Here is a 14,859-nt window from a genome sequence, read left to right as displayed (position 1 = left end):
TTAAATTTTTAAAGAAAGACAACAAACTTTGTCTCTAACAATACTGATTTGTTTTAAAGCCTGTTTTCATAAAAAAGTAGCCAAAGCTTTGCACATGGGGTACGTTTCCCTACGCCTTTATTGGCCTTCCCAGTCAGTGGCAGGCTTCGTAGGACTCAGTCTCTGGTGTGTGTTGTCACCATGCTCTCCCAAGGATATGCATGGAGGTACTTGACACATGATTCTCTTCCACCCTTAATTCCCTACAGCAGCAGCTCTTCTTACTATAGGTTTTTCTGGGGACTACTCTTAAGTTTATTTGGGGGTCAGTAAAGGTCAGGAGAGGTCCCAGGAGAGGGTTGGTCTGTTCTTTCAGCATCTCCTATTAGCTTTTATAGGGGATAGAAAAGTTGATCCTACCTGGAACCTCAGTACATCCTAACATAGTTTATAACTTGACAGGCAAAACTCAGGAGTCAGATGTATGTTTTGTAGGTGTATCATTGCTTGAACCACCATATGCTTTTGGGCTTTAGAATTAAAAGCATACTGCAGAAATTTTCTCCACTTAGAGTTACTTAATTTTGGTGCCAGAGACTCGAGCTGGAAATTTAGATCAACACCTGATTTCACTCAGTTTTACTTCTGACTGTTATTTTTAAAAAGGCATAGATTTTCAGGGATTTTGAAAGATTTGAAGAAAATAAAGCTCTGCCAATGTCCATGTGATCAGATCCTTAGCAGTAATAGTGAAAGACATTAAATCACTTTTGGAAGAAGAGTAAACCAACTTGTGAGGATTTACTTACACAGTATAAAGTAGCAGTGAATCTGTAACACAGTCCTGTTATTTTCCAATTATTTGACCATTACAAAGACTCAACCCCGAAAGTGTCTGTCAGGCACCACTAGCAGTCCTTTGTGTTTTATCTTCATGCAATCAGAAATGCAAACTTCATCTAATATATTAAACATGATTTAGAAGCTGGTTTTCTTGCATATTTTCTGCGCTAAATTTAGTATTATAGACATAAACAAGCAGCCAGAATTAAATGATTATAGGACATGTTATAAAGGGTCCTAAAACATTCCCAGGATAAAGATGGATAATAGGCCAGGATAGAGTCTGCTGCACAAAGGCAAAGAAGAGGGAAGGAGAGAACCTTTTGACCTAAAGCTCTAGGGCACTAAGTCAGATCTCCCCTCATAGAGCCACATGAAGCTTCTCATGAAACTTCAGGCAAAACAAGTCTGATCTCCAGAATGGAAGTCATGCTGCAGTGAACCTTTCAGAAGCCACAGGGCTGAAGGGATCTTTCTGCACTTTGGCCATGCTCTTCATATGAATTTCAGGACAAGGTCACATGAGAGTCTCCTACCCCAATAACTAGTGGTTTCCACATAGAGCAAGAGCATTAGTTATGTAAAACCAGTTGAAACTGGTGGGGAGAAACCAGGTTTGCCTGTTACAAATATGTATGTACTGTAAGTTAATATTAGTTGCTAACTATGGGCCATCTGCAGAAGTTTACTGCAGATGACTGCAGCCTCTATTGTCATAGACTTTACCAGAAACTAGTCTTTGCAAAGTGAACATCAAAAGTAATGTCAGAAAGTCCTTCATCCTCCTGTTTGTGACAGCAAACCATTAGGTAGGAAAAAAATAAAGCATTAAACCAGGTGTTTGCAACAGCTAATGCTGACATAGCTATAACATAGTCAGGGGACAAATGTTAAATTAAAAAGTCATTCTGATTATCTTACAGTTTTTTTTTTTGCCAGAGCCCACAAACCACTTCCTTTTCTACCCATGTGTTCTTCCCCATCTTCACAGCAGACAGAAGACTGATGCCTCTGTGTCAGGCAGGCATGAAGGCAGTTGCTGTAACTTTCTGTGTCCTCTGCTTTCAGTTTGAAGCCCTGTATGGTGAGTAACATTTTTGATGATTCTCCGTGCAGTAGGTGTCTCTATAGAATATAACTTAGCCAATGATGGGAGATAGTAGATGAGACATGATAGCAAGGGGTTGGAGGAATAAAGTTAATAGAGGGTATTGGCTGTAAAAAGACTGCTCTCAACTTCAATATCACTAGAGTTGGTGGGAAGAGAATTCCTGCCAGCATAGGAATGTTTGCTCTGAAACTAAAAACTGCAAGAACATTGTTTGTGTTCTTTAGCTCATCTGCTCAGTGTTACCCTTTAGCTGTTGAGATTCTAGTGCTCCAGCCAGGTTCCCTTGATGGATATAAGATCTCATAGCAGCATGATGGTGAATAATAAAGAGAAACCAAGTTATCAATATTAAACCTGCTCTCATTTGGGCAGGGAATCTTTATACAGTGAAAAATGTATATGGCATGGAAAAATAGATGAGATTTGGTGCAGCCTTGAAACACAGAATTAAAAGGAAGCATGGAATTCCTATGCTGTGTTTGAGAAGGTGCACAGTGACAGCATGAATCTCAGTCCAGCCTTAAACATGGATGTAGCATTTAACAAGATTCAGTGTTTTATCCCAGCTGTGCAAAGTAAAATATCACAGCTTTACCTGTAACCTCTCAGAAATGCACATATTAGTGGGTCAGCATGGAAATACAGATAATAACAGATTAAGAAGAGTCTTTTTTACCATACATATTCCGTCCAACGATTTGGTATGATGCATCATATAAGATCTGAGATTTAGTGTGCACACTTACTAAACACCATTTAAATACAATCTTTTGATGTTCATGCCAAGGGCTATTAAATATTTTTTTCTAAAATTCTAGTGAAAAGGGATAGAATTTAAGTACTCCTGAGTTTTCAGGAAGAACTTCAGCTTTCAACTAGTTTTCAGGTCTTTAGGTAATGCATTTTTGAAGGCTAACTAATATATGGATAGTATGCTGAGTTTTCAAATAGAATGAAAAGTTGGGGAAATCACAAGAAAGAGTAATTGTAATCAGTATCTCTAAAGACAGTTCTCCTTGGAAAGTTGTTCCTAAATCTACTAACAAAAAATGCTTTCAGTTTAGTTACTTTCCATCTAGTCAATTTAGCACGAATACCTGACCAGCATGCTTTTACACATGACTGAAGCTATCTAGAAAGCTTTTCCTCATGGGAAGAAATAAACTGTAATTTTAAGGGTGCAAATAATCATTCTGTCTGATACCAGCATTTCTCCTTTCCTTCAAATGTGAAGGACAGGATTTGGGCAGGAGACTAGGCAAAAGAGATGGCAAGAGAAAGAGACTGCATGTAAGAAGAAATGGTATCTCTCATGTTTTTTGTCTTACAGTGTTCTCAGCATGACTTGTGACCTCTGGATGTAAATAGGTCACAGTAGGTGATATGTATGCGTGCATATGTGCATTATGATTTGATAACACAATTGTGATAAAGAAATTGATTGTAAGGGCAGGCAGTGTCTCTGTTGCCCACAGAGAAACACAGGCAATGGGATTTGGAGTACAGAGCTGGAGGTAGGATTCCATAGCTCTTGAGGCCCTTGCTATGAAACTGCACACGAGCTTTGGCACACCTACATTTGCAAAGCATTATCACTCTTCACCCACTGATCTCCTGGTGTCAATACAGCAGGAAACCATGGCAATTTTTAGAAGGTCTTCTGAAATATTATCAGCACTGGCTGTTCTTTCAGTGGTATGTTTTATATGAATTTCAGCATTTCTCATCATAAGTTATACCACAGAAATAATTCAGATTAAAGATGGCTTCCTAGAATAAATTGGGCCATTACTGCTTTGCCCACAAGCACTCCTTCCCCAATTAATCCTGGATCATGAAAGATAGAAATGTGTTGGTTTTAGGCATAGGACTAATGACACTAAATTGACAGTGTCATCTTTCAGAGTGCCTTGGAAGTTTGAAATTATAGCAGCTTAAAAGCTATGTGCAGTTTCATTATGCATTTAGTTTGAACAAAACAAATATGTTTGTTTTAAAGGCAGGGTCTGCGATTTCCTTGCTCATCTTCAGAGGCAAACACACAGAAGCGAAATTGTGCTTGTTCTTTTCATCAGCTAGCTAGTTTTCTGAGAGCTGGGGCAGATCATACAAACAGCAAGAAAACAAAGTAGCATTATTCCATTCTCCTGGCCTAAACCCCAAGCTTGAAAAGTGATTGAAGGTGGTTTTAAAACTTCTGTTAGGACCAAAATGTGTAACGGTGTTTTCTCTGTGTCTTCAAATAGTGCTGGGTCTGCCAAAGAATAACTAGAAAGCTCAAAATTGCAATCTCATTAAAATGAAAATAACACATTTTCCATTGGCATCAGTATCCAAGCGCTACCATAGAAATTCCCAAACTTCTGCCAAAAGGCTTTCCTGCTGCAGTAAAGATGAAATTGAGGTGGAAATGTACATGACTGTAAATACACTTATACAGAAATGTACACACACACAAGCTCTCCATCTGAGCTTAACATAACAAGATGTAGCTTTCATACACATTAATACCTTTGATTTATATCTAAACCACAATATTTGTCTTGGCACTCTGCTTCACATCAGGTGAGCCAGGAACAACTTCTTGCAACTCCACTTTGTGACACAATGGAAACAAACTAAAGATTTGTTTCCTCTTCTCAAACCTTTATATGCAAAAGAATAATAGGTTTTTTATGAAAAATAACAAAAAGCAATCTTTCAGCCAAAGAGAAGCATTTTTATTGCTGAACCAGTGAAATTCTTCTATTCAATTTCAACAATACCATAAAGTAGACTTTTATTAATATATTTTTGAGGTAGAATTAGGGAGAATTAGTAAGGGAATTTCAGTATTACTGGATGTTTAAACCCCAGGTTCCTGTCTCACATCCTGCTAAATGTACATTCATTCTGACTGGAGCTTGGCAAGAAACATCCCAAATGTGTCCAGCCATTAACAACAGAGTGCTACATGATTACCCAGGAATAAATGGGTACAAGTGGGCACAGAAGATCAGCAGTCGGGCACAGGGAAGGGGAATGAGCAACTTCTTTAGTATTCATCAAGTGCATTCAAATTAGGAGCTGATGCAGAATAGCTAGTGATTGGAAATTTATATCAGCTCTCACCCATAGTGGTCATCCATGTAGACAATTTTGTGTGTTTTAATCTCAGGCACTGTTAATCTAATTCTAAAATGTGCTGCTTTTATCCTATGCTAAGCACACTCTTCTCTATGGCTACTTGTTTCAGAGGAATACTAATTGCATCACATTTACCAAAATGCTCATTCAGAGAAATACTTTACTGAGTGTTCCTTGAAAACAGTCATTTTAGGCTTCTGGGTTGGAGAGAATACAAAACAATCTTTCAGCTTGACACAAGGTCACATGAACTAAATGCTTAATGACCTCTCTCTGCCCCTTTTCATTAAAAACAAGGATTAAAACCATGATCTCTGGCAAACATTTTAACCCACATGTTATGAAAGGGCAATTTCATTAGCTAACAGTGAAATTGAACTATTCTCAGAGACAAACAGAGAAAACAGATCTGAAGTTGTTACTTTAGTGCTCAGGATAGAGTTGTCCCAGGCTCCTCTGGGACACTGAAGGAATATGGCACTGCTTGGCTCTGTAACTGCCCAGAGTCAGCATCTGTCTTTCCTCTCAGATGACCAGTGACAAATGTAGAGGTTTCTACTCCAGGTAGGTGCTTCTCAAAAGTATCAGCTAAGTTTTTGCATTCATCAGGCTCCCTAACTTCTGCTGTACATTTGGTTTTTTCTTCCCTTCCCTAAATAATTTGTTGGGTGTTTGGCCAAATTTTAAAGGTATGTGTTACTGAACTACAGGATGTCAAACTACAGAGCATTTAAAATTACCTTTATCTCAAATGCTGTTCTCATAGCAACTGTTTTCTTTCATCATGCAACATATAAGTCATCAAGAATTATTTCTTTATTTGACCTTTGCTTTCATCTTTTCAGACTATATAAAATTTAAAGGGCTTGCACTTTCTGTCTGTGCCTTCAGTGGTTCTGGAGCCCTATTTCACTGTGGCTTGGCAAGCTGTGTGTTTTCTCTGTGTCTTCACACCAGTGGTACAAGATGCTAAAATACCTTGTCTGGTATCATATACTTAAGTAATGGTCTTGAGAGGAGTACAGATATTAGAACTGTCACAGAATTAGATAAGGGTGCTGACTGTGCACAGTAAACCAGGAAGAATTTGATGACTAGGGAAATGGTAAATCAGTCAAGAAGGGATAACAGTTTTTACTGCTCTCTAACTGCGCATTGCAAAGTGTCTTACAGAAGTCCATTACCTTCTGTGTCACAAGAAAGGTATCTCAAAATTAATATCATCCATTTCAGTGTCCTTGCCAATGGCAGTAACTGTGGAGCAAGAATCCAAAAATGGAAAAAAAGCATGAACACTAAAAGGCTGAAAGAGTTGAGATCAAACAAAGGTATCCCAAAGAGAATGATCCTATGTTCCTGTGCATTTACGGATTAATGTCAAAGATAACAGATGCCTTGGAAGTAAAAGATATTTTATACCATGCAATCAGTGCAATACCTGGCACACTTGGGGGTCTACTCTATGTGGGTCTATCTAGACTGCTGTGTACCTGTAACATGAATAGGACAGTGCACCAAAGTCCTTAAGTATTTGCCCTGTATTTCCTTAGCGTCATAAAATCCTGATGTAGATATATTTAGTTCTAAGCAGCATCTGAAGAAATTACTCAGACTATCAGAAAAGAGAAATAGTGGCTAGATTTTTTTTCTTTTTATCTATCTGAGCATTTAATTTTAGGGCCCTTCAAAAAGGAAAATTCCAAATGAAACACTACCAAACTCTGCTATGTTGCCAGTACTGACATACAAATCAAAGTGTTGCCATAGTGTGTGGTGATGGAGGCAGCGGTTTGAAAAACAAAACCAGAACAATTATTAAAAATGTGTCTGTATTCTGTAATGAAGATCACCTATGAACAAAAGGGAAAAAGTTGCTCTTGGAAAAGGAACAAAACCATATGCATTGCTTGAATGTTCTCTTGATGTATGTTTTGGAACATGATCCAGATAATTATAAGATGCTTTGGTGATGTGTCAAGCAGTGGGGGAGGCAGAACAAACATTGATGGAAATGAGTACTTTAGTCTGGTAAAAGTATAATGTTGGGTTATTGCAAAAGCAGGGCTCATGAGAAATCAAATATATCCTTTTTTATTTCAGGCAGATTTCTTCAGTATCTTGGTGAAAGTGTTTTACTTTCATGTCAGTTCTATTCCTGAAGTACACGTATTACTTTGCAAAGGTGTTTTAAGAATTTGTGAATGTTATATGTATGATCAATACAAATTCTTGTCTTGACCATTTTCTTTCTACTTTGATTTTTATATTTCATTCTTTTATCATATCATATGACTTTAGAGTGTAGTGCAGAAAGGATCAGAGAGGATAATGATACAAATTATAAAATAGCTTCAGATCTTAACACTGCATGGTTAACCCTCTGTTCTTGCTCTTCTTAAATTTTAAACAGAAAACAACTTTGTATTTTTCAGGAGTTGACAGCTGCTCATCATGTGCATGTAAAAATATAGGTAAGATGCATTTGCCTAATTTGGTTTACAGTTTTAAATGCCTTTCTACATCAAAAAATACTGCCCTTAAAGAAAAAAATTGTCATTTTTTAACTGCATATTTTAACATATTTCTGTCTGATGGAGTTTTCTATGCTATTGGTTGCTGACTTTATAAAGTCAAGCTGTGAGATAGCAGGACGTCTTTGGTCACTTCTGCTTCTTTCCTTTTCCAAGATGTTTGTAAAATGAGAGTCACACAACATCTGAGAGCTTTTCATAGAGATTATGGGAGGGTCAGATGTGATTTCTGGATTGCATGTGGGTGCATGCACACAGTAACATTTATCCTCTATGTCTTTTATTATCTGAGCAATAATGGTACCATAGCCATCTAAGTAATTAGGTTGAAACTTTATATCATGTCTCAAATCACTGTCTATTCCACAAAGGAAAGTCAGGTCCTGTGGTTAAGGCAGTCACGCAGGAGCTTGAGATTCACATCCCATTTTAAATTTCCAGCTACATCATCAAACTAGCTAGGTCACCAGGCCCAGAGGGTGCTGGTGAATAGTTACATCCAGCTGGTGGCTGCTTACAAGTACGGTTCCCCAGGGCTCAGTTTTGGGGCCAGTTCTGTTTAATATCTTTATCAATTACCTCTATGGGGGTCATTGAGGGTCATAATAACTTTGAGACAACACCAAGTTAGGTGGAAGTGTTAGGTGGGAGTACAGGAAGGCTCTGGACAGGCTGGGTCAATGGTTCAAGACCAATTGTATGAGGTTCAACAAGGCCAAGTGCCGAGTCCTGCACTTGGGTCACAACAACCCAGGCAGCCCGACAAGGCAGGGGAAGAGTGTCTGGAAAGCTGCCTGGTAAAGGTCCTGAGGGTGCTAGCCAGCAGCCAGCTGAACATGAGCCAGTTTGTGCCCAGGTGGCCAAGAAAGCCAGTGGCATCCTGGCCTCTGTCAATTACTTTGTGGCCAGGAAGATCAGGCCAATGACTCTCACCCTGTACTTGGCACTGGTGAGGCCACACCTCGAATCTTGTGTCCAGTTTTGGGTCCCTCACTATAGGAAAGACACTGAGGTGTTGGAGTGGGTCCAGAGGAGAGCTGAGGAAAGGAGGGTCTGAGGGAGTTGGGTTTGTTTAGCCTGAAAGAAAGGAAGCTCAGGGTAGAACTTGCCATTTTCTACACCGACCTGAAAGGAGGCTGCAGCAAGGTAGGATTCAGTCTCTTCTTCTAAGTAGCGAGTGACAAGACAAGAGGAAATGGCCTCAAGTTGCACGAGGAGAGATTTGTACTGGATATTAGGAAAAATTTCTTCACTGAAAGAGCAGTCAAGAATTGAAACAGGATGCTCAGAGAAATGGTAGAGTCATCCCCCCTGGGGGAATTTAAAAGACATGTTGGTGTGGCACTTAGGGACATGGTTTGGTGGTGGACTTGGCAATACTGGGCTAATGCTTGGACTTCTTGATCTTAAGGGTCTTTTCTAATCTAAATGATTTCATAATTGTATGTTTAGTAGGGTACAGATTACAAACCATAAACCAGAGATAATTATTATCATATAATCTTTGTCCCACTTGCTTTATCTATGAACAGGACAATGTGACACTGAGACAGAGATTATATGTTTATACAGTGTTTGGTCCAGGGGGGCATTAAACAATGTCTAGTAACTGAAATTATAAGTAATATTAGTAACTTCACCATTTAGTAGCTTTAGTAGTAAGTAATATTATCAAGCTCACTGATCTAATGCTAACAGTAATCTCTCCAGTCTTAGAGCAGATAACAGGCCAGGTCTCATTTATTTTATCAGTAATGTCTGGCACAACAAGAGTAATGCAGTGGTATCTCATTGTGAGGCCTGCTTTTGAAAGCCAGGCCGTTCTGAGTACCTGCCTTAAATTACAATCACATGATTCTTTTTTTTTTTTTTTTTTGTTTTTGTTTTTGTTTTTGTTTAAATGAGTTCCTTAGCACTTTAGGATTCTTTTCATTGCTATGTCTGTAACTATACTTATTGTTTTCATGTCTTCAGATCAGGCTCATGTCTCTGATGACCAGGTAATGGTGGAATTTGAAAATGGAAACTTCCATTTCACATTCCCCAACCCCAAAAATGTGAGTGAATTCAGCATGACCCTCTTCAAAGGGCATGAAAAAAAGACGGAAATCTGTGCATTCCATTTGAGCGAAGAGAGAGTTATCTCCGAGAGTAATGTCACCTACTGTCAGACACAGAATTCAAGCAGCAGCACCACTTTCATTCTTAAAAATCTGGAGAGGAAACATATTGATGTTTATACATACTGCCTGGAGATATTCTTACCCCCTCCTTACATAGAGTGCTGTCTGAAAGAAACGTATTTGTACATCCAAGGTAAGTTTAGTTCTCTACTCCCCTCACCTCAGCTTACTGATTAGTAGACACTGGGTATAGCTGTGCTGCAGTGAAGAATAGGACTAGAGTTCACACAACTAATGACCAGGCAGCTTAAAACTACTTAGCAGGGGGGGCTGGTAACAGTGGAGCTGTGTTGGCACACTGCTCAACACATTCTCTCCATAGTGATTCATAGTCTTGTGCAGGTTTTGCAGCCATGCTGAGCTTTGGGTGGTGGCACCCAAGTTAGCTTGATTACAGCTTCTAGAGTACTGCACTCTCTCCTTTGCCTGCAACAGCAATTTCTCTTGTCCATTTTAAAGTTGCTGAGTATAAAAATTAAGATTAGGTCTAGTCAGTGGGGAAAAAATCCATTCTGAGAGCCATGTTCAAAAGCCCAGGACTAAAGAAAATCAATTGTAAAATATCCATACTAGTAGAGGTATATGGAACTCTTGGATGCCATTGAGGTGTGAAGAAGATGGTGTTCACCTCTGTGAAGACCTTCAGCTTTAGGGCTCTCTTAGAGCAGAAGTGATCCACAGCTGTTGAGAATTTTTGGCTGTTTACTGAGAAGGTCTTGGACTAACTCCAGAAGACTAACTGCCCAGCTTTTAATTTTGACCTGGCTTTCAGTGGCTCTTAGTATACTAAACTGAAAGAGGTAATTGTGGTTTTGCTCACACCAATTCTTGGTTCTGCATACAGTTCAGTTGCAGCATGGTACTACCTGTTGTCCTTCCCTTGCTTTCTTTTCCTCTCTCCCAACACCAGCAATAAACAAAGAAGCTGAAATGCTACAGCAATTATGTGCTTTAGTCAAGTTGTATCTCAATCCTCTCTATATTTATAAAGCTTCTCAGAATCAAGCTGTGACATTTGGTTTTGTCTGCAGTGTCCATTTCCACTTGTATGGCTAGCCAGACATTCAGAGCTTTTTCTAAATGTTTCATACCCTGTCATATTTTCACGCAGATCTGGGCAAGGGCAATCTTGAGTACCCCAGCTTGCCTCCCTATCCAAACATGACTGCCAAAGTCTACCCTTCTTTTGACCAGATTGCCCTTAAAATCACTTGTGGTACTTACTACATATAAGCTTAAACCTTGTTCAGAGCTGAAACACCATGTTGGAGGTTGGGATTTTTCTGTTTTTTAAAATTTTCTTTCTCAGCATGCTCTCAAGCCTAGCTTGGTTTCTTTTCAGTCCACACTTTCAGCGCTGTGTACCAACAGTTTCCCCTCGCTTTCTGAAAAAATGCCATCTTCTGCTTCCCACTGAATACACTTTTCCAAGGTGACAATTCATCTCAACAAAATCCTTCTTCAGAGTTCACTTTTGCTAATCTATTAATATGAAGAGGGAGAAGAATTGAAGTTATCTGTAGAAGGCAAAAAAGAAAAATATCAGTAATGACTTTTATTTTGTCTCCCCATCTTCAGATAAGGAGGACTGCTTTTCACTTGGACGCGTGCCATGGATTATTATCGGCGTGATCATTTTTGCCATTTCCTGTGTCTGCTGTGTTGTGGCCTGTTGCTTAAGGAACAAGGTAAGCAAACATATGAGAGAATGCAGAACCCTTCTTCCAAAGGTCGTGGATGGGGAATTTGATTTAATGAGATTTAGAGAGTGGGACATGCACATACTCATTCAGCAGTGCTGTGTTTTTTGACAAAAAGACTGAGTTGTTTATTTATCACTGGAATTCAAGTCATTGATGACAGTAGCTCAGATTTCATTTTTCTAAGACTGAATTGTTTCTTGATTTAAAGGCTTTGAACCAAAGGAAAGAGGAGAAATGCTGCACAGGTCAGCAAAATATTTTTGTAAGCAGTTCACCCAATAGCTTTCTTTAAGAAGGGGAAACAATTATCAGTGGAGAAATTCCACCACTGTTCTGCTCCAAACCACTTAGATTTTGCACAGGAAAGAATAAAGACCAAGGACATTAGCTATTCTTTTGGGCAATGTGTGTTTTTAATTTTCAGTTTGTTTTATTCCAAGTTTTCTGTGTGAGTTTGACACGTCCATTCTGACATTAATGTTCCCACTGAAAACAGAGTAACTGCCCTTAATGAGTAGCAAAGGTAAGTGATCACAAATTAAATTCATGGCATTTTCTCTCTGTTGGCAGAATCAGACGTGTGAATCCAACTCCCTTGAGTACAACAGCGAATACATGCCCATGGCAGCAGTGAATGCAGCTAAAAAACCAAGAATCTGAGGTTGTGTTAAGCCCGACTGTACCTCTGCTTGTGTCTGCTGCAAGGCTTTCTCTTGGGGGAAGAGGGGAAAAACTGCTTGCTGTGTCTGCCACTGATTCTGGGTGGGTGCCTGCATGCCTGGGTGGGATTGTGTCAATAGCTTGTTAATGGAGATCGTGCTGCCACCTTGCAAGAAGACAAAACTAAAAGCAAAATCTCTGGAAACCTTTCAAATCATAGTGGTGGACTGGTTCCTAGAAATGCCAGTGCTTCATGTCTGTGCAAAGCAATGATCTTACGCATGAGGAAGAGATGCAAAACTGTTCTGTTCAGATTCTTGAGATGATGCCTGGTACCAAAAAATCTCTGTGGGGAAGCGATTTACTAGATTTATGAGTGTTACTGGCTACGGGCAAATATTCTGCAGAGAATGAGGAGCTTCCTTAACTACTTAAGCCCTACAGAAGCTACTACACAAGCAGTTCTGGATACAGAACAGAAGCAGAATTTGGACTTATTCAGACATATGAATGCTGCACATAACTGATTCTCCATTTCTGTTCTAGGTATAAGTTGCTTGCTGCATGGAAATTTTGGAACCAGTTTTCCAGCTACTTGGACAATGGGAAATTAGCATTTCCCTATCTTTCCCAGCCTCCCTGAGCTCTCATGATGGCCCTGTGCTCAGTCATGTGACACCCACTGTAGTACTGTTCTGAGCTGTGTTTTGCTCTAGTCTTGTTTGTGAACCAGAACCCTGCTTGATCCACTGACTCACAGACGTGAAATGATAACAAGTTAAAGATGTCAGCTTTTAGTTGAAGAAAATGTAAGATTCCTGTAGTGCTGCTACAGAAAGAACTCTTATTTTCTAGTCTCCTTTATGATAAACTTTCCACTGGAGACAAAAAAAAGACTACCTCCAAAGCCAGCCCTTGTGGTATAGCCATACTGCCATGTATTGCACATGCCCTTTTGTTAGGGTTAGTTTAGCAGGGGAACAAAACCTGAGACAGCAGAGATTTCTCTGTGACACTCTGTCTCAGTTATGTGCATCTGCATTTTTTGTACTTGTGCTGTCAATACATCTTTGCCATTCACACCTTGGGGCTCCTCTTATTTAACGAAATCCTGAATGCTTTTAATAACAGAGGAATGTATTACGAAATGGATATATTGTAAGGCTGCAATTGCTCCTTAGGTCAGTTCAAGCCTACAATATCTGTGTCTAAACTAGAGGCACAACCTCTCCTTTTCGTGTCTTGCAACACAAACACAACACAGTCCCTATGGCCAGGATATTCATGGACTCTGCATTGCCATTATCTTCCTCTTGCCATTTGACATGAAACCTTTACAACTTCCCCAGAGGGTTCAGGGGTTACTTGACCTGCCTCAAATTGCTCAGAGCCTATGATATGAATGAAATGATCAATCCTTCATGCTCCATGTGAAATGCATCAAAACTGATCATAAATGACCAGCTGTGAATTCAGCCTGCATATCTTGCCAGACACCTTTGTGCTGCTGGAACCAGAGTGGTACATTGGTTCTAAACCTCTCTATAATACATCAGAAAACCCCAAATATTAGTCAGAGGATGCTATTGAGGGAGATAAACATCCTGCTTTTCTGGCACACAGAAGGCTGGTTTCAAATTTGATAGGGCAAATGGGGACAAGGAGGAAATAAGCTGGTACATCAAGAAAAGGGCTTTCCTCGACAAAAACCTGGATAGACAGAAGTATTGCAGAGAGAAGGTGCAAACTGCAAACTGTGACTCTGAAAATGAATAAAGCATCAAATCAGGCAGGGACTGCCAATTACACAGCCCTGCTGAGCTAACCAGCTCCCAGGCAGAGATGGAGAAGAGAACCCTGGTGTATTGGGTCACATTACATTTTCTCCCACCATTCTTTGACAAATTACTTGACCTCCTCAGCAAACTAAGCTTGCCTCTGTACGTCCATAAATACATTGATTTCATGATTTATAAAAAATATTAATGACATTACTGTGTTTGAAAATTATTGGTGAAAATAGCTAACATCTACTACCTATGAGAAGAACTGCATGCAAGATCTTATTAAGAGTGGAGAGTCTTATCCTCTGAAACCTTTCACCAGACTGAGAAGGAAATTCAAGAAATAAAGAGTTTCTGAAAAAAGGAAAAACTTGAGGTTTTCCTTAGGATGCAGCTGGATAAACAACAAATGATGGAAGTCTGAACAAAGCAGTTCAAAATACATACATCCTGCACTGGAGAGATAGATGATTTATATTCATTATAACAAAGCTTGTGGAAGTTTCAGGTTCCATTACTCCTTTCTTTTTGGGAAAAGGTTTTTTTGTTCTTAATAAAACAGTTTTTTAATTATGCCATATGTGTCCATAAGAACCTTCATGCATGCATGCGTGTCGTGTGAAAGAATTAATCTCAGTAAAATCCACAGTGCAATGGGGAGAGAGTGCAGGGCAGTTCATCCCTGTGTAGCATATTAGTGGATAACAGGAAAAGGACTTAGGAAAAAAAATTAAAAACTGTAAACCAAAAATTTGGACCTGTTTCTAGATAGTGACATAATGACATTATTTGCATGTGTTTATTTCCTATTGTTTTAATGAGAAAGTGTTTTTTCATTCTGTCCCATATCTTCTTTCTTTCCTTTAATCCCTTATGCAGTATGCTTATAATGTCCCAGATTATTTTGGGACATTTTTCAATTTCTTTCTGCCATTTCCT

At 39.2% G+C, this 14,859-nt stretch overlaps 1 protein-coding gene across 1 annotated transcript; it reads left to right on the top strand.

The window, feature by feature from the left end:
- Nucleotides 1–1,789: 1,789 nt before the first annotated feature.
- Nucleotides 1,790–14,498, top strand: ICOS (inducible T cell costimulator). The gene is made up of 6 exons (XM_005484144.3): nt 1,790–1,906; nt 7,492–7,530; nt 9,565–9,906; nt 11,352–11,461; nt 12,047–12,137; nt 12,683–14,498. Exons 1-5 carry the CDS (start codon nt 1,828–1,830, stop codon nt 12,134–12,136), a joined length of 660 nt encoding a protein of 219 aa, XP_005484201.1. The 5' UTR covers nt 1,790–1,827; the 3' UTR covers nt 12,137; nt 12,683–14,498.
- Nucleotides 14,499–14,859: the final 361 nt, after the last annotated feature.

This window comes from Zonotrichia albicollis, chromosome 10 (assembly GCF_047830755.1).
Source record: "Zonotrichia albicollis isolate bZonAlb1 chromosome 10, bZonAlb1.hap1, whole genome shotgun sequence".
NCBI lineage: Eukaryota > Metazoa > Chordata > Aves > Passeriformes > Passerellidae > Zonotrichia > Zonotrichia albicollis.
This window is presented reverse-complemented; position numbering and strand designations above follow the sequence as displayed.